At 38.3% G+C, this 18,519-nt stretch overlaps 1 protein-coding gene across 1 annotated transcript; it reads right to left on the reverse strand.

The window, feature by feature from the left end:
* Window positions 1-14,578: 14,578 nt before the first annotated feature.
* Window positions 14,579-17,143, reverse strand: LOC148037700 (large ribosomal subunit protein uL29y-like). Its single transcript, XM_087676638.1, has 4 exons — window positions 16,987-17,143; window positions 16,203-16,338; window positions 15,532-15,688; window positions 14,579-14,907 (listed from the first exon to the last, which is right to left on the reverse strand). Exons 1-4 carry the CDS (start codon window positions 16,988-16,990, stop codon window positions 14,833-14,835), a joined length of 372 nt encoding a protein of 123 aa, XP_087532764.1. The 5' UTR covers window positions 16,991-17,143; the 3' UTR covers window positions 14,579-14,832.
* Between the last annotated feature and the right edge of the window lie 1,376 nt (window positions 17,144-18,519).

Below are 18,519 nucleotides of genomic sequence, written 5' to 3' on the forward strand. Positions count from 1 at the left end.
CATACACTCAATGTTTTATTTTGAAAATCCTAGCATATCTCCACATGGCTCTTCTATGTGTCAATTGTGATCATACACTCTATGTGTCAATTGTGATCATACACTCAATGTTTTATTTTGAAAATCCTAGCATATCTCCACATGGCTCTTCTATGTGTCAATTGTGATCATACACTCTATGTGTCAATTGTGATCATACACTCAATGTTTTATTTTGAAAATCCAAGCATATCTCCACATGGCTCTTCTAAAGAGTTACTTGAGGCTATCATAGATTGCTTGCCTATGTTACTCTTGCAAAGAAAGCTTTTCATGAGCAATGTGCAAGTTACTCTTTAGGAGAGCTCCAACTCTAATACAGTACACTAGGGTTTACAAAGAATACAGTAAGACTATGCAAACACAACTAACATACAATGAAACTTAGACAAGGATGAAAAACACAAAAGGAGGAGAAGATGCATCTGATGAATGAATGTGATATAGATGTGGGTGCTCAAGGGGTACAGATGTACAACAACCACTATCTCTTGTGGGAGTGTTGAAGAGTATCATCCTCAATGTATAGATCCTAAGAATAGCAAAACCACCAATGAAGTTGTCAATGCAAAGGACTAGAGCTATGGGAAGGGCCAATAAATGTTGAAGATACTGAAGATAATGTTGTAAAGTAGCTAGCAACAAAACCGTAGCAACTTAAAAAGTGTTTGATAGTAGTGACTTTTGCACATGATGTGGATTATGTTGAACAACAGCCTAGAATCAAAGAAGCAAGTCCCAAAGGTTTAAGAATGCTCGCAATAGCCACAAAAGGTGATTGAGAATGCTATAGACTAAACACACTAGACAAAATACCTATATAAGGTGAAGTGGCAACAAGAAACACTGTTGGTAGATCTAGTAGCATAGGCAATAGGTTGGTAGTAAGAGTGATACCCTAGACGACAGCTAGGTGGTAGCTTCCAAGGTAGAAGAAGAAGGATGATGATGAGGATAATGACAATTGAAGTGATGGCACTGACTGTGAGGGTAAGGGAACATAGGGATAAAAGTGTTGTCCACATTGACCTGTTCATAGAACATCTTGAGGCCAGAGAAAGTCTTGCATGTCATGACAAAAAGCAAAAATCATTTTTGGAGGGTAATGACAATTGAAGTGATGGCACTCACTGTGAGGGTAAGGGGACATAGGGATAAAAGTGTTGTTTGCATTGAGTCCATGTTCATCCCCAATATGTAGCTTTTAATGCACAACAAGCAAAGTAAGCATTCCCCCATTTTCCCATTCTTTAAACTCTCAATGATCTAGACAACTCATTATAAATGAAATTACATGCAAGGCCCCAATCAAATGGTATCAAGGCTGACTTTCCATGGCATCCCTTGAATAGCTCCTATGTGTGTGAGGTCCACATATTTGTTCCTTTGTACATCAAGTGAGAGCTTCTTACAGCACATGCACGGTTGGGTTGACACCAAGGTTTCCTTCTCACTAGATCATTGTTCTCCCCTAGTGAGATTTTAATGGTGGTTAAAGTGATGAAGAAAGCTAAAGCACCTAGCCCAAATGGATTTGAGTTGATTTCTTCCTAGACATTTGGGATTTCTACACTAATGCCTGGTATAAGTTGCTTAATTATTTCAGATCTTCAAGCTCTATGTCAAAAAATGCTTAATTATTCATATTAGGCTAATAACCAAGTCCATTGAAAGACAATTCCCTAGTCATTGGTGGCCACTAACTATGATCAATGCACCTTATAAGATCATGGGAAATGCCATGGCCATCAAAATCAAGCACATCATGGGGCAATTGGTTCATAGGAGCTAGTATTGGTTTCAAACACAATAGTCACATTTAGGATGCAATCCTAAATATAATTCTAGGCATAGATTGTGTGCTTGCTTATAGAAAGATTTCCTACTTCTCAACATGGACCTAGAAAAAGCATAGGAAGGGTATGTTGGACGCTTGTTTTGGCATTTCTACATAAGCTTGGCTTTGGATATTCATTTTGTCAAATGTTAAAAGCCTTATTTTCTAATGCCTCCACCACCATGTCGATTAATGGTTTTGCTACTAGTAGTTGCATCCTCCATAAGAGCATAAGTCAAGGTTGTCTAACTTCTTCTCTTCAATTTGCTTTAGTTGCTCACATTCTTCCTTGTAGCATTCATCATGCAATAAGATCATGCTTGATAAGGCCCTTGGTTCTCTTAGATGGTCAATATTTTTGCTCACATATGTTTACCGATTATAACTCCAACATTGTCCATGTTAATCATGATTTAGTGCATGAGGTACTTGGCATCTATGAGGAGTTTGGTTTTCTTTTTGGTTCCCTAAGACTAAGCTCATTCATTTATCCCGGAAGGAAAGTGCTCAATAGCTATCTCACATTGCATTGTACATTACCTTGGTGTTCACATCAAAGTTTATGTTTCCATGAAGGCTTGCTTTGAGTTGTTCTTTTGATAAGATGAAGGGCAAGATTTTGAATATAGTGCCCTATGCTTATGGCTTTGCTAGTAGCCTCACGCTTCTTAAGGTAGTTCTCTCACCCATAATGGTTTTCCTTGTCTTCAATGACTTACCTAAGGTTGCAACTAAACATACACTCATTACCCAACTAAGTAGTCAATGCTTGGAAGCAATTCATTCCTTAGTTTTCTTGGCATGGTCCATCTCATGAAAAAGAAGATGCCTATGTGAGCTCCAACCTTTGGCTGTCAAATCAAGCATATTGTGATGGTCCTTCCCTTCAAGATAAGAACCGTAGCTAGAATATTGAAAAAAGGAATTGTTTCCTTGTATGACTTATGGGATAAAAGTCAAAAGACCTCATTCATTCCAATTGAGAGAGTAGCAGTCTAAGTTCAAATTGAATGTTGATGAAGCAAAGCAGTTGTAGGAGGTTCTCTCTAAACATAAAGATAATTGGCCTACATCTACCCAAGTGGATGACTGTCAACTACTCAAGCACTGGTAACTTGAATGGTAAGCACTTGACTATTGTAAAGAAAAGGATGAACCTTGGTGAGTAAAATGTTAGATGGGTCTTGAAGACCATGGAGACTTGGGCCCAATATAAGCCCAAGGGCATTCTCAGAATGTGGAAAAAAGGAATCAAGAAATTATGGAGGGCTAAACCTTATCAAAAACCTAATGTTTTGCCTTGGAGGGTTGTTGCTAACAAACTAGTAGCAAGAGACAAGCTATTAAGGTTTAGGCTGATGAAATCCTTGTTTTGTTGGCTATGCAATTCTCGTACTTCTTTTTGGTGATGTAAATATTTACCTTTCTCTCAAGCTTTTACATTCATGGTGAGAGTGGTGAAGTCCATCGAGAAATTTGATTTTGTGGTTGAGCTTTCTACCATACATTTGATTAGCCTCTAGGGATTCAACCTTAAAACTTTAACAACTAAGATTTTAAAAGCCTATTCACAACCAAGGGGTAAAGATTAAGCAAATCAACATTTATAAGGCAAGGGCTAAATTCTCCTTTAAGGTTTTTCCTAAGATTTAAATTTGTCTTATAGGCTTATCTTCCTCATACCATAATCACATGTATATATAGATTTTCCCATAATAGGACTAACCTTTGGTCTGAGTATTTTCATGACACAATCAAAAATGTTTCTAAGGAATGACGCAATCCATCTCCATGTGTAGGTATTTTCAAACCCAAAATTGCAAATGCATTTTATTGTAGATCTTATGGACACAAAGGCCTGGAGTTTTGAGTTAGTACTGTAAAGGCAAGAGTGGATTTGTGATAGAATGATTTTGTAAGATGAGCTAAAAGCCTTATTACTCCTCAATGAACAAATATTACAAATTCAAAGGCAGTTGGTTTCTTTTGTTAAACATTCTTAGCAAGTGTCCCTTCTTAGATATCAAAACCTCGAAGTTGAGGAAAAAGGTGTACGCAGAGATGTAGTAACCATTGTGCAATCCAATGAATTGGTTATCTAAGTCATACAAAGTGATGCAATCTTTTGGATAGGTATAAAAATTTAAATATTTGTCACTACTTGTAGTAGTGCAAAAGATCAAATGATTTGGAACATTGATTAAGATAAGCCCTCAAAAATAGTGAAAATGATGCAAAAACTATTTTGAAATATCCCATTATTGTTTCTTTGCTAGCCTTTCGCAAAAGGTGAACTGGATGCAAAAAGGATAAAGGTTGCACCACAAGGGCAAGCATGAGAACCAAAAATTTATTTGTTAACTTGTCCATTGAGTTGGACTTAGGTGTTGTCTATGAGCCAAATGTTGATATATATACCTTCATGGATATCAAAGCAAAGTGGTTTCCTTGTGCTACACCAAGATTGTGAAATACATTAAGTGGGGAATTTTATGACAGAGATGAAAAGGAACTTGGCAAATTGAAAATCCCAAGAAAAAATCGCTATTAAAATGTTCTTTAATCCTTCAACTTGGATAAGACTTCAAGAAGAAGGATGTTGGATTTCAAACTTCAAAAAATGGTTCTAAGGAATGGCATAACCAATCTCCATGTCTAGTCATTTTCAAAACCAATATTGCAAATGCATTTGATTGTAGCTCTTATGGACATAGAGGCCTACTATTCAAAGTTAGTAGTGTAAAGACAAGAGCGGACTTGTGATAGAATGATTTTCTAAAGCAGATTAGAAGGCCTATTACTCCTCAATGAATAATATTACAAGTTTAAAGGGGAGTTGGTTTCTTTTGCAAAACATTCTTAGCAAGTGTCCAATCTCTTAAAGATTGAAACCTCTAAGTTGAGAAAGGAGGTGTCCACTAAGACGTAGCGACCATTTTGCAATCCCATGAATTAGTTATCTAAGTTATCCAAAGTGCTAAAATCTTTTGGATAGATATAGAACATTAAATCTCTGTCACTACTTACAGTAGTGCAAAAGATTAGAGGATCTGGAACATTGATTGAGATAAGTCCTCAAAAATAGTAAATGTAATGTGAAAACCATTTTGAAACATCCCATCATTGCTTCTTTTGCTAGCCCTTCACAAAAAAGGTAAAGGTTGCACCATAGGGGTGATCATGAGATTCGTGAATTTGTTTGCTTAATTGCCCATTTGGATTGTGTTCTTGTCTAAGAGCCCATTGTTGATATGTATAACTTCTTCTAGATCAAAATAAAGTGGTTTCCTTGTGTTACACCAAGATCCTAAAATACATGGAGGGAATTTTATGAAATAGATGAAGGGGAACTCGAAAATTGAAAATCTCAAGAGATAATCACTATTAAATTGTTTTTAGTCATTTAAAGTCTTTAGCGGTCACGATATTTTTAATCTAGAGAATAAGCACTAAAGACATTATTAGGAAGATTGATTGCTAGTTCCATAATAATCCAATAAGGTTGGGTACATAAGCATGTGGTTAAGAATATTTGATTGAAGGATCCACATATGGCTTGAATTACTCCCTTGCACAAATTTAGTAATGAAACACATAGAATGGTGATTTCCAAATATAGGCAAAATGAGGCATTTGTTAGCCCTAACTTGTGCAATTTAAATCTAGCCATGAAAAAAGGATAGAGGGAAACCAAGGTTAAAGTGTGATTTGAGCCAATGTAAAAAGTTTTGGATATTCTCTTGAACAAGGGATGTGGACAAAAATATGGCCCATTTATCCTAAAAAAGAAGTGAGTGTATCAAATGTTGGGATTACTTTTTCTAGTTTACTTTATCCTAAAAAGAAGTGAGTCTATTGGAGATTGCAGAAAAAGATAAGAAGGCTTGAAGTAAAGCCCATTTTCTTCATGGACATTTTGGGGACAATAAGGTTTATGGGGACATTTTGTTCATGAGCAATATTTTAAGCAAAGGATCTTCAATGAGGTCAACATCACCAATAACAACATGTTGATATTCTTGAGTCGAGAGAAATTTAGAATCATCAGACAATAAAAGCAACAATTATGTCTTCCAAGAGTGCAAATAACACATGGATATCATGGCTTTCTATTTTCTTTTTTCTTTTTTTAATTTGGGGGTGCCATTTTTGTATGTGAGTGTTTTCTTTATAACAATCAATACCAACCACTTTCAAGTAAGAAGATACCATGCGATTGAGACCAACTCCTTGAAATAAGAAAAATACAAGGGAGGCTCTCATGAAGTCATGGCATTCACCGATCTGTTTAAATAACAGAATCATACTCTCATGAAGGTTCAATGAAGATCTCCTTGATGTGGTGGATTATGAGCTACAAAGCATGGTCAAACCATAAGATGGAGCTAATTTTGTGTTATAATACGTGCCCAACAGCATCACAAGCACATTTAATCAAGGGCTAAAAGTATTTCATACATCCATAAAGAAACGTCACATCATCATAACCTTCAAATTCCTTGCAAGTTTCAATAGCCACACATAGGCATACGAGATTGGGTAGCAATTTGTCTCAAAAGTTTGCACATAGAATGGACCTATGAGATGTTTGGTTCCAAAAAGCGAAAGATAATACATAGGCAAGTCCAGATTATTCTCTTGTTTCAACAATAGAATTCTTTTCACCAATAGTAGTATAAGCTACATCTCCATTGGATCTCAGTTGGAATTAGGGCTACAGGGTTGTAAGCACCAAAGTTTAAAGTTTCGTTAATTGCCTTGCATGAGGAGCTCTAGGTGTCATGATGGACTAAAGGCATGGATATAGAGATATTCCTACCAATCAGTTTAGGTACCTAGTGTGTTAAGTCATGGCTAAGATGTTGCCTTCCTTCTCAAGGTGAATTCGGGGTATGAGAGAGAAGCACTCACCATTTTTAGGGATATGAGGCAAGATTTTCAAAATTTGCCCTTGGGTAAGGAAATTTTGAAGTAAAAGAAACTTCTTGGTAGAGAAACATGCGTTAATACTTTCTCTGAGGACTAACCAATCTAGATGCACTTATTGCTCGTCTTACATGCATTTAAATAGGCCCTTTGCAAGAGTTTGAAGCTTGGCAATGGTTGCCTTTGGGCCCAAAAAGTGAGTTTGATAGACCTTTAGCCACCCAAAAATGTTTAGTGTGGATCATTTGCAAGGGTACAAGAGTCCAAATTCATGGGGGTTAGTGAAATCTAGTGTCCTTAATACAATTAAACAAGCCTTGCACGAAAGTAGGAAGTGCATGGGGTCACCACAACCTGTTGTCAGCAAGATAGTGCCACATTTTGAAACATCATCAACCATCTAATTGTTCATTAATTATAATCAAGAAGATCATTGCTCTTTACCACAACCATATGTGTGGGCGCATGCACGTGTTATTGAGGGGAAAACTAATCATGAATTGGTCGATACATAAAGGAAATGGAATTATTCAAGATTCGATAATTGTATTGATCCCATAGTGAAAATCTAAGTCCAATCTCATTTAAAGTCTACCTAGTCATGGACATAATATACAAGTCAAGATAAGATGAACAATTGTTAGATATGCTCAATGCCCTACGCATAAGGTGCCACCAATGATCCATGGTGCTCACAGTTATAAGGCCCCCGTTATGAGGAGAAGCCATGTGTGAGCATGGACATTGGTGGGTCCTAACTTGTATGTCAGATGAGGCTATGTGATCAGATGGCTAAAAGGTGACCATTATTATGAGTCTAACCTTTGGGTTAGACAGAGAACTTAAAGCTGGTAGCAACTCGAGACACACCGCATCGAGTTACAAAATAAGGAGTTATCAAGGACCCCTATTTTGGATCTGAGGGCCACGGAAGTAGCCCTTGGCTGGGGGTAGGAAATATTCCTTAGCCAACTAGTGGAGGTGCACATGGAAGGTCAATAGACACATGTGCACATGGAAGATCAACAGACACAGGTGCAAATGGAAGGTCATCCATCATGATCCCCTTCATAGGCTATAAAAGGTAGACCCCTTCACAGCTTTCATGATTCATCCTTTCACCCAATCAAAGTTATTCCAACTAGCCTTAAACTCTTCACATATTTTCTGTCTAGATCACCATCTAAGCTTCACATTGGAAGTGCACGGGTGGATAGAACCATCTTTTTATCAACTTGTTTGGAGTCAAAGAAATTTTTTGATCTCCTCTTATCTGTTGTGTACTCTCTTTCTCTATCTCTTGCTCAAATTCTATTCGATATGCCGTGTAACTTTTACATGGTATCAAAGCCTAGGGGGCTCTAAGGATCGAAGAGTACGCAAGAGGCAAAGGCTTCAATAGCAAGGATGAGTGATGTCGACTTCCACAAGCGGTTTTGGTGTATCAGGAAGCAGTTTCGAAGGTGGTGTTGCTATACCAGCTATTCAAACACTGAGGATTTTTCCACCAACCTTCAGCAAATGCAAGTTAGATGGTACAAACTATACTTTGTGAAAGTTTAAAATCAGTACAATCCTTGATTCTTATGAGCTCCTGGAGACAATGTTGGGGACTAACCCAGAACCACAACCGACCCCCAACCCATCAAATTCAAGTGTGATGATTCCTCCGAATGCAGATCTTCTACGAGCTTGGAAACAAAGGAACGTAGGTGTACTATGTGCCTTAGTTACAAGCTATTATTATAGTGTTTTGACTTTGATTTATCATACAACCAAGGCATCAGAAGCGTGGATTGTACTGAGAAGTCAATACAAAACACAAAATCAAACAAGGATTCAAAACCTGGAGAATCAACTAGTAGTGGATAAGTTTTCTAAAGGAGAGACAGCTAAAGCATTCATCACTCGTATTAAGAATCTGTGTGGCCAAACGGCTGGTGCTGGGATACAAAAGACTACAAAGGAGCTAGCTCCGAGGTATCTTTGAATCTATCCACCAAAGTTTGATGGATTGGTAATTGCCCTTAATACTCGAGTGAGACCTCAAGCGTTGACTTTTAAGGAGTTTTGTGCATTATTAATGGAGAAGAGTTGATGTTGAAAGCCCGAGAAGGAAGCAGTAGTGGAAATGCTACATTCTCCGCCAATGCAAAAGGCAACACCAATGCAAAGGCAAAGGTGGTTTCTCCACCAAAAATGATTGTGACAAAAAGAAGAATGGTGGTAAAAAGAAATTTCAAGGAGAGTGTTTCTACTGCAAGAAGAAAGGGCATGCAATTGCAAATTGTTCCATCAAGAAGACATATGAAAAGAATGGTACCCTTAAAAGTAAGGGGAAGGAAATAGCCAACACAGTTGAAGCAGAGTTAGGAGTTACTATAGCAACCATCGAGGAAGTATATTCCTCAACACAAGTAGAATCGACCACTAATCCATGGGTGTTGAATAGTGGTGCATCCCGTCACATGACCAACAAGAAAGGTATATATAGTTCTATGTAGTCTCTACAAGAATCCATCATTGTATTGATTGGAAACGATACAAAATGCCCTACTACGGTCACAGTTACTATTTCTTTTGTTGTTGCAAATAGTAGAGTCAAAAAGCTTTCAAATGTGTTATATGTTCCAAAAATTAGGAGAAATCTAAAGATAGGTGCAAAAATTATTGACAATGCTAGCAAAGTTGTTGGCAAAGGAGAAAGGAGGAACAACCTATATGAGTTAAGTGCTCTTATAACCACTAATGGAGTGGGCACAAGTAAGCTTTGGCATAAAAGGTTTGGACACATTGGATTTGTAGTTTTGAAGGAGATGCATAAGCAAGATATGGTTGCTTACCTACCTGAAGTTACTAGATTGAAGGATCCATGTGAAGCTTGTATGATGGGCAAGCAACAGAGAAAGGCATTTCCACAAGAAAGCAAGAATAGAGCAAACGCTCCTTTGGAGTTGGTACATATTGACTTGTGCAGTAAGCTACCTACACAAGCCTTGGGAGGTTCTTATTTCATGTTGATCGTCAATGACTACAATAGAAAGATGTGGGTGTACTTCCTTCATGATAAGGCTCAAGCTTTTGGTAAGTTTAAAGAATGGCTAAAACTTATTGAGAATAAAATAGGGAAAGGTATTAAGAAATTTAGAACAAATGATGGTGGTGAGTTCAACTCAAAGGAGTTTAAAGACTTTTGTAAGAGCAAAGGAATCAAGCGTAAATTGATGGCACCTCATACACCTCAACAGAAGGGTGTTGTGGAATGCAAGAATCGCACCATTGTGGAGATGGCAAGGTGCATGCTAAAAGACAAGAAATTACCAAACCATTTTGGAACCGAAGCTATAAATATTGCAATCTACATTCTCAATCGGAGCTACATAAAGGCTCTCAAGGGAAAAACACCTCATGAGGCTTACAATGGTAAGAAACCATCTATCTCACATTTCGATACTTTTGGATGTGAATGCTATGTACATGTTTCTGATAAGAAAAGAAACACAGTAAAAAATGTATCTTCTTAGGTTATAGTGATGAGCAAAAGGCTTACAAATTGTATGACCGAGGCAAAGAAAATCATAGCAAGCCATGATGTGGTGTTCAAGGAACAAGCCGCATATAGTGGAGGAGAAGAAGGCAAGTTCTTCCACTTTATCATCAATGAAGTAGTCCACTATGGATCTATCCCAAGAGCTACCCCTATTCTTAAGGAGAAGGAAGAATCATCTTCGGATGATGAAGAGAAAGTTCACCAATCTAATATCACACCACCAGAAAAGCCATTGTCCTGATGGGTGAAGCAACTCTATGACCAAAATAATCCTATGCCCACATCTATTAAGGAGAAGGCAAATGGACCAAGGAGGTCTCAAAGAATAAAGGAGCAAAGAAGGGCTTCTACTCACAAAGTCAATATGGCCTTGATAGTTGAGATTATGAAAGAAGTCAAGAAACCAACTGACTTGGAAGAAGCACTTGCAAATTCGACATGGAAGGTAGCTATGCAAGCTGAGTATAACAGCATAACGAAGAATGACACTTGGGAGCAGGATTGGCCACCAAAGAGAAAGATTATTTGCACTAAGTGGATCTAGAAAGTCAAGTACAAGGCTGATGGAACCTTAGAAAAGTACAAAGCTAGACTAGTTGCACAAGGATTTTCACAAGTTGAAGGGTTTGATATTCAAGATTCACTTGCTCCAACTGTCAAAATGACCACTATTTGCACAATACTTGCAGTGGCCGGCCACAATAAGTGGCCAGTCAACCAAATGGATGTTAAATCAACATTCTCAAATGGTGACCTCAAGGAGGAAGTATACGTAATTCAGCCACCAAGGTTTGAGGCCCCCCATTCTAAGAATAATGTGTGTAAGTTGTAAAAGGCATTGTATGGACTGAAACAAGCCCCTAGAGCATGGTGGGATAGATAATTTATTTTTAAGCTCAAACTTCAAAAGATGTGCCTCAAATGCTAACTTGTATGTCTACATGGATGTTGAAAAGTCCGTAATTATTGTCCTATATGTGGATGACCTTATTATTATAGATAACTATAAAGATATAATCAACCAAACTCAAAAGGCTTTGAGCTCCAAGTTTGAAATGACAAACTTGGGTTTAATAAACTATTGTTTGGGGATTGAAGTATGGCAAGAGCTAAGAAAGATCTCGATCTCTCAGAAGAAGTATACATGGGAGATCTTGAAAGCATTTGGTATGACTGAGTGCAAGGAGATAGCTACACCTATGGATGTCAATGTAAAGTTATTCATTGAGAATACATCAACAATAGCAAACATTGAGAGGTAAAGTAGATTGGTCGACAGCTTGATCTACTTGTGCAACACTCGACCAGATATTAGTTTTGTTAAGAGTTTTTCAACAAGTTCTCAAACCAACCCTGTGAGAGTCGTTAGAAGGTTAGGATACGAGTGCTCAAATACTTAAAGGGAACACTTAACTATGGTATCACATACAGTTTTGGTACTTCTTGTGGGCTGTTGTGACTTTGATTGGGCAAGTGTGATTCCCAAAAGTCAATTTTTGGTTATTGTTTTACTTTAAGTTCAAGATTTTTCTATTGGATCAATAAGAAGCAACCAACATTGGCATTGTCTTCTACCGAAGTAAAAGTACAAGGCAACCTATTTAGCTACATGTGAAGCAGCATGGTTAAGGACAATCTTATGGCATACGTAAGTGCAAGATGAAGACCTGACTCTGCTAAGGTATGACAATTAGAATTGCTTTGCCATTGCCAAGTCTAATGTTTCATGCATGCACAAAACATATAGAATCCAATATCACTATGTGCGTGATTTGATAGAGAATGGGATAGTGGAGCTAGTCCAATAGAGGAGAATGTAACAAATATCTTCACCAAAGCACTCTCAAAAGATTTTCTTGAAGTTGTTCTTCAAAGACTCGACATTGGGCCATTAAGTTAGTTCACCTACAAGTGTACATTAAGAGGGGATATTAAATTTGCTCAATGCCCTACTCTCATAAGGTGCCACCAATAATCCATGGTGCTCAAAGTTAAAAAAGACCACCATTATAAAGAGAAGCCATGTGTGAGCCTAAACATTGACGCACCTCGACTTGTATGTCAAATGAGATCTATGTAACCGGATAGCCAAAAGATGACCATTGCAAATCTAGCTATTGAATTGGACATAATAGTTAAAGTTGATTGCAACTTGAGACACATGCATCAAGTTGCAAGGTAAGGATGTTATTAGGACCCTTAATTTGGGTCAAAGAGCCAAAGAAATAACCCTTGGCTAGGGGTAAAAAATATTCTTTAGAATATTTCCTTGGCCAAAGCCAACTAGTTGAGATGCACATGGAAGGCCAACAAACACATTCACATATGGAAGGTTATCCATCATGTGACTCCCTTTAGCTTTCATAATCCATCCTTACACCCAATCAAAGTTGTTCTAGCTAACCTTAAGCTCTTCACCTATCTTTTGTCTAGATCACCAACTAAGCTTCACATTGGAAACGCGAGTGAACAAAGCAATCTTTATATGCACTTGTATGGAATTAAAGAAAATTTTGTTCTTGCCATTACCAATGGATTGTATGCACTTGTAGCAAGATTTGAACCAGGCTATTGGTTATAGCAACTAAAGAAAAAATGGTATCTACAACAAAAAGTCTAGACTCTAGTACTGCGAGAAACACTATATAGGCAGAAGGTCTAGATTCTAGGACTCTTGCCAAAACACTATTTGGGCACTTAAATCTGTGGGCACTTCAATAAGTTAACTCAAGCTTAAGTTTAAGCCAAGTATTATAATAACACTTGCTTCATACAAACTCATAACAGGAGCCCAACCAGAAAGGGTCACATCTCCACACTGGTTTGGACAGTAGGCTAACCATCGTTACAGGAGCCCAACCAGAAAGGGTCATATCTCTTCACACTGATTTGGACAGTAGGCCAACCACTGTTATGTGGCTAAGGAGTTCAACACGATGTATTAGCTCAGAGAACATCTGCAGTTCTTGCATGAGTTGCATGAGCAGTGATTTGGGTGTATGGACACAATTATAATAAAGACGTATGATCCATGTGCAATGATGACAAACAAATAGCTACTGTGTTATCACCAAGCTCCTTGGTGTAAACATCCGAATGTAGCAACAGGAAGAAACTTGCATCATGTTGGCCCAAATTAATATCGGGCTACATATTGTATATCAATGCACGTTCACACATTTCATGCAGCTGGTATGCCGAAAGTCCCTCGTGCACCATATAGACAACACTAAACTGTGTCAAGCTGTCACTATTATGAGAACCCCTACTAAACCAAGCCACACCCCAACTGAAGGGTCAAGTGCCAGAAATCATAGGAGACTCTTACGTTGGACATATTAACTCACCTGTGTCATTTACCCTCTCTATAACTACGATCCTGACACTCCACATGTTTACACAATCAATGAAGTAAAACTGGTGTGCTATTTGCCTGTATAGTTATATGTTCACAAAGAACAAACATCAAGATAAACTATAAAGTAGTGAGAAGGCAAAAATCACAAGGCAACATAACACGATAGGTGAGAATAAATATTATAAAAATACCTCACTAAGTAAAGACATGCCAATGCATGAAGATCTCAAGGCAGTACAAGAAAAGTATTATTAAGATCTTTAAACAGGGTAAGGACGAAAAAAATAAATGTTAAGTCAACAACCAACACAACAGTAAAGAGGTGACAATGCATAAAAATCACATGGCAACATAATACAGGAAGTGAGCTTATATTAGGAGTTTCACACCAAACAAAGCTATGTTAATGCATTGATATCTCAAAGCAGTACAAAGAAGAAAGGTATTCTTGAGAATTTAAAACAGGGCAAGGACAAGAAACAGTTGGAACACCACTATTCTTGCTACAGGTCTAACCTTCGTGTTATAGTTCATTATTTCTCATTTGCCCGCCATTATTCTTGTTTGTTAGATATCACATAACTTATCGATATGGAAGTTTGTTTAACCTCCAGAATTTCGTTCATATAATCTCACTTAACATTATGAAATGCAAGCTTCCTCAACTCAACTAAATTAACCATTGGAGCCACATTAGTGCTAAGGAAATGGCACAAATATTCTAGAACACTGATGTGATATCAAATTTCCAGGCCATATAGGTTGAATACGCAATCTTACCCTTCTCAAACGTTTAACCAAATGTTCAGTACAAACTTCTAAAGCCACGCTTCAGATTAAAGCCCACTGCAAGCAGCTATATAAACGGTTTACAAACTTCCGAGGAGCTAAAGATTATGAAGCCATTATAAGATACAGATCTCGTGAGACTCAATGTTGTCCGAAATCCAGATGAAGAATGAAGTTGCAATGCAATGCACAAAACTGATTCCAAAAATCCAACTTGGAGGTGGGTTCTGTTTCTTAGAAATGGTCCAAAACTACAAAACTTTCCATAGTCTAATAAATATTACTAAGTGTGTGAACATGAATCTCCTGGCCACAACCTCTGCCTGGCCATATTCAAGCCTTGAGTGCGTACTTTCTCCTGGGAAAGTACATTTCCTTTTTCTTCTGTTTCTCTGTTTTCATGTTTGCCTGCACCAACCACCATTTACAATTGTTTATAAATTCGAATATAGTCATTCTGAACATACTTTAAGATGCAGGTTTATCCCTTGGTGAACAAGAATATCAGGCACCACAATTCAACTTGCACTATCCTCATGCTGTCCAATAAAACCCTGTTATCCATGCACAACGAATGCTAGTACACATTTAACGAGGATCTGAAAAAGCGTAGCAGTTGGAAGAGTAATAATCTAAGTCATGATGACTTGATATATAATAATATTATCATGCTCTTTACTGAAACACATGCACAACAATGCTCCTTTTTCAACTTTGAGTTGAATAGAGCCTTCATACAATATTTAAGCATGTAAGGTTTGAATGTTCTCCCTTGTACAGATAAGAATCTCATGCACCATAATTAAAGTCATAAAATCCCAATAATATCATATAACATCATTGATATGCAGGCTCTGCAAATACCAGTAACTAGCTTAGCTGAGCTGACACTGTTACCACACACACGCACACAGAGCAATGCCAAGGCTCATGAAACAACACATCTGGCTTGCTATTAACTTTGGATATACAGAGTAGTTACACATCCAGATCACAAGTGAAATCAAAAAGCTCCAGCTCAAGGGTGCTCACCTGATTCTTGGTGAGCCTGCGCCGAATAGCCCGAGTCTTCTTGGGGCGCAGATCAAGAGGCAATCGCTTTGCCTTTTTGTAAGCAGCACGAAGTGCAGCTTTCTGGTTCTGGGACAAGACTGTAAGAACCTGAGCAATAGAAAGCCTAACTACTTTGCTGCATGAACAGAAAAAATACTGTTAGCAAAATTTAGTAAAAACTATGAAGGCTTTCAAAGCTGAAGGGCAAGCAAAACAACCCCAGACAATGTACAAAGACAAGTAAGTCACTACAAACATAAATAAAACGGTCTTTGTACTCAACCAGACTGTGCTCGAAGTCCCCCAAGACCTTGAAGGGTTTAAAACCAATGACCAGTCCCCCCACAAACAGCAATGTACATAACTTACAGCACTGAAGGCATGAACACTCTGCGACAATTCTGTTCTAGCAGCCGTTATCAAATATCTGGAAAGCCTTTACATCCATGTGACTTTCACACTATTAGCTAAGCTGCAAACACATGCTTGCAAAAGTAATACCAACACTAGTAATCACAGTCAAAGCAGGCCTCAAAACACGAACTCCAATTCACAACTAAATTCAGAGAACCTCTTACTACAGGACTCACGGCAAAAGGAAAATAGGATATGATACAAAGAAAAACTTGGCGGTGAATCAATGCACTCACATTTTGGATAGCTTGTTAGGAGCACCACCGGTGACTTTGGCGACCCTCAGCAGAGCAAGCTCTGCCTTCAACTCCTTCAGCTGGCCCTGCAAGTCGGCTTTGCTCTTGGTGCGCAGTTCATGAACCTTGATCTTGGCTGCCATGAACAAGCACATGTTAGGACAACTGCCCGCAAAACTAAAATATACGCTGCATAAAGCAAGTAACTATGAGCATGTATGGGATCTGTTCAACAGTTGTGCAAATCAGGAACGATTTGCGATGAAAAGGAGGCACATTCTTATACGATTGATCCTGAGGAACGATACATAAAGACATGATCGATAAACGATGCATAAAGACCAGTAGACATGAAGACATCTCGATGCCTAAAACTAGTAACAATGAGGATGTTCTGGGAAAATCAAGAGCGAAGGACAATGAAGAGGAGCCACGTTATACAACGGTTAAGAGCAAGCAACGCTACATAAAGACATAGAAGATCGTGGCAGAGCTGCATCCTCAATCCTTGATCGAAAGGAAAAAAAACTCAGGTTCGACAAAGTGCGAAACAAGAAGGATTGCGAGAACCGAACAAGAATGAAAGCAGTAAAACATTAGATATGCAGACAAAAACAGAGAGAGAAAGAGCAGAGGTGCTCAGCGGACGCGACATGGAAAGCTTCGAGATGAACAACGCTCGAAGGTGATACGGTTGCCGGAGGCTAACAAGTAATAAATATGCAGGCAAATACAGAGAGGTGACAAACAGGAAAGTGCAGGAGAGGGGAAGAAGAAAACGTACCCATTGCGAAGCCTGAACCGCGGCAGGAGCAGCGATGGAGGAAAGAGCCGCGTCAATAATACCTTCTGAGGGCAAAGAGAGATTAGGGTTTTCGCCTTCTTCCAAAGTAAAAGAAATCGACGAGGAAAAACGAAAAGGGCCGTTCCTTCGGGCGTGCCCACCTCCTCATACCCATCAACACCAAAAAAAACCCAAAAAAACAATCTGCCTCTCTCATTTCTCTATTGCGAATTATGGCAACATCATGAGCATTTGTAGACTTCTAGGGAGCTATGCATGGTTGGGGATAGGCCTCTCGAGTCTCGACCAGGCAGCAATTCCCTAATCCCCACCGCACCTCGCTAAGGATGCAATGCCTCTCCAGCATAAGCTCGTAATGTTCAACACTTTACGGAGAAACAAGGGAAAAGAACCCCTTTTCCCAAATGGGAAACTATCAAAAACTTATTATGTAAGCACTCACAATATTTTGAAATTCACTTCTTAAGAATAAGTAATATCCATGTGTATAATTGAGGCCTTACTCTTTCTACTTACCCGATGATCAAACAGCTTGCCTAATTTAATTTACTTATAACAATTAACACACTCAAATATAAGATATAAAGATTCCACCACGTTCCTCTGTAGGGTGTGCTCCCTTGTCCCTTCCCTTCTCTCCTCTCCAATATGTTGAACATGCATTGACCATCGAGTTCTACATAAGCCTTGTAATCCTTATTGTTCTCAAAGGTAAGGAGTGTTGCTTCAAGCTCTTCTTCCTTAGAGAATGAGGTGATTGTTGATGTGATCTCTTTGGATCCACCTTATTCTTCTTGCCCATATCTCATACCAACTTTGGCTAAGGTCTTACATGTAGCTTCCATGCATGTGATGGTGTTAATCAACACTTCACCTATGACTCCATGTAGGATCAATAGTATGTTCAAATAAGCCACTTGGGCCACACATGTCGGTGTTGTGTTGTATGGACAAGTTGCTTATAGTTGGCTACATTATATCCTAAAAACGTTACAATCAACTTTTGCACTACTTGATTCATTGATATAGGGTATATTTAATTGTGAAAGGTCTTTATGTCCTATTCTTTAGTGATTCATGTGACTCAACTTATATATGTGATTGGAGCATTATTTGTTTCCCTATAAATTCCATGAATGGTTATAAAATCGGCCTTATGCAACCATATATTCTTCTTACCCACATCCAAATTCTAAATCTTTCCAACTTTGGCTAAGGTCTTGCACCTAGCTTCCATGCTTAGCCATACATCTATAGCCTAGTAACTCCTTAAATCTCTAGTAATTAGCATGAAATTGGGCATGCCATTAGAAACTACATTTTGATTGCAAATGGACCTTGGTGAGAGAATGAAGATGAAAACTTGGGGCTTCCTTGCCTTCTCTTAAGTTTTGTTTGTTGAAATTCAAATGCATACCTCTCTCTTATAAAGCAAAGATTATTGACACACTCAATAGTAACGAGGTGCATTGCCATTGGTGGGTGTAGTGCATACTATTCTTCTGGTTTCCT

This window comes from Lygodium microphyllum, chromosome 4 (genome assembly GCF_053477565.2).
Source record: "Lygodium microphyllum isolate KBCC chromosome 4, Lygodium_microphyllum_v1.1.10, whole genome shotgun sequence".
Taxonomy (NCBI): domain Eukaryota; kingdom Viridiplantae; phylum Streptophyta; class Polypodiopsida; order Schizaeales; family Lygodiaceae; genus Lygodium; species Lygodium microphyllum.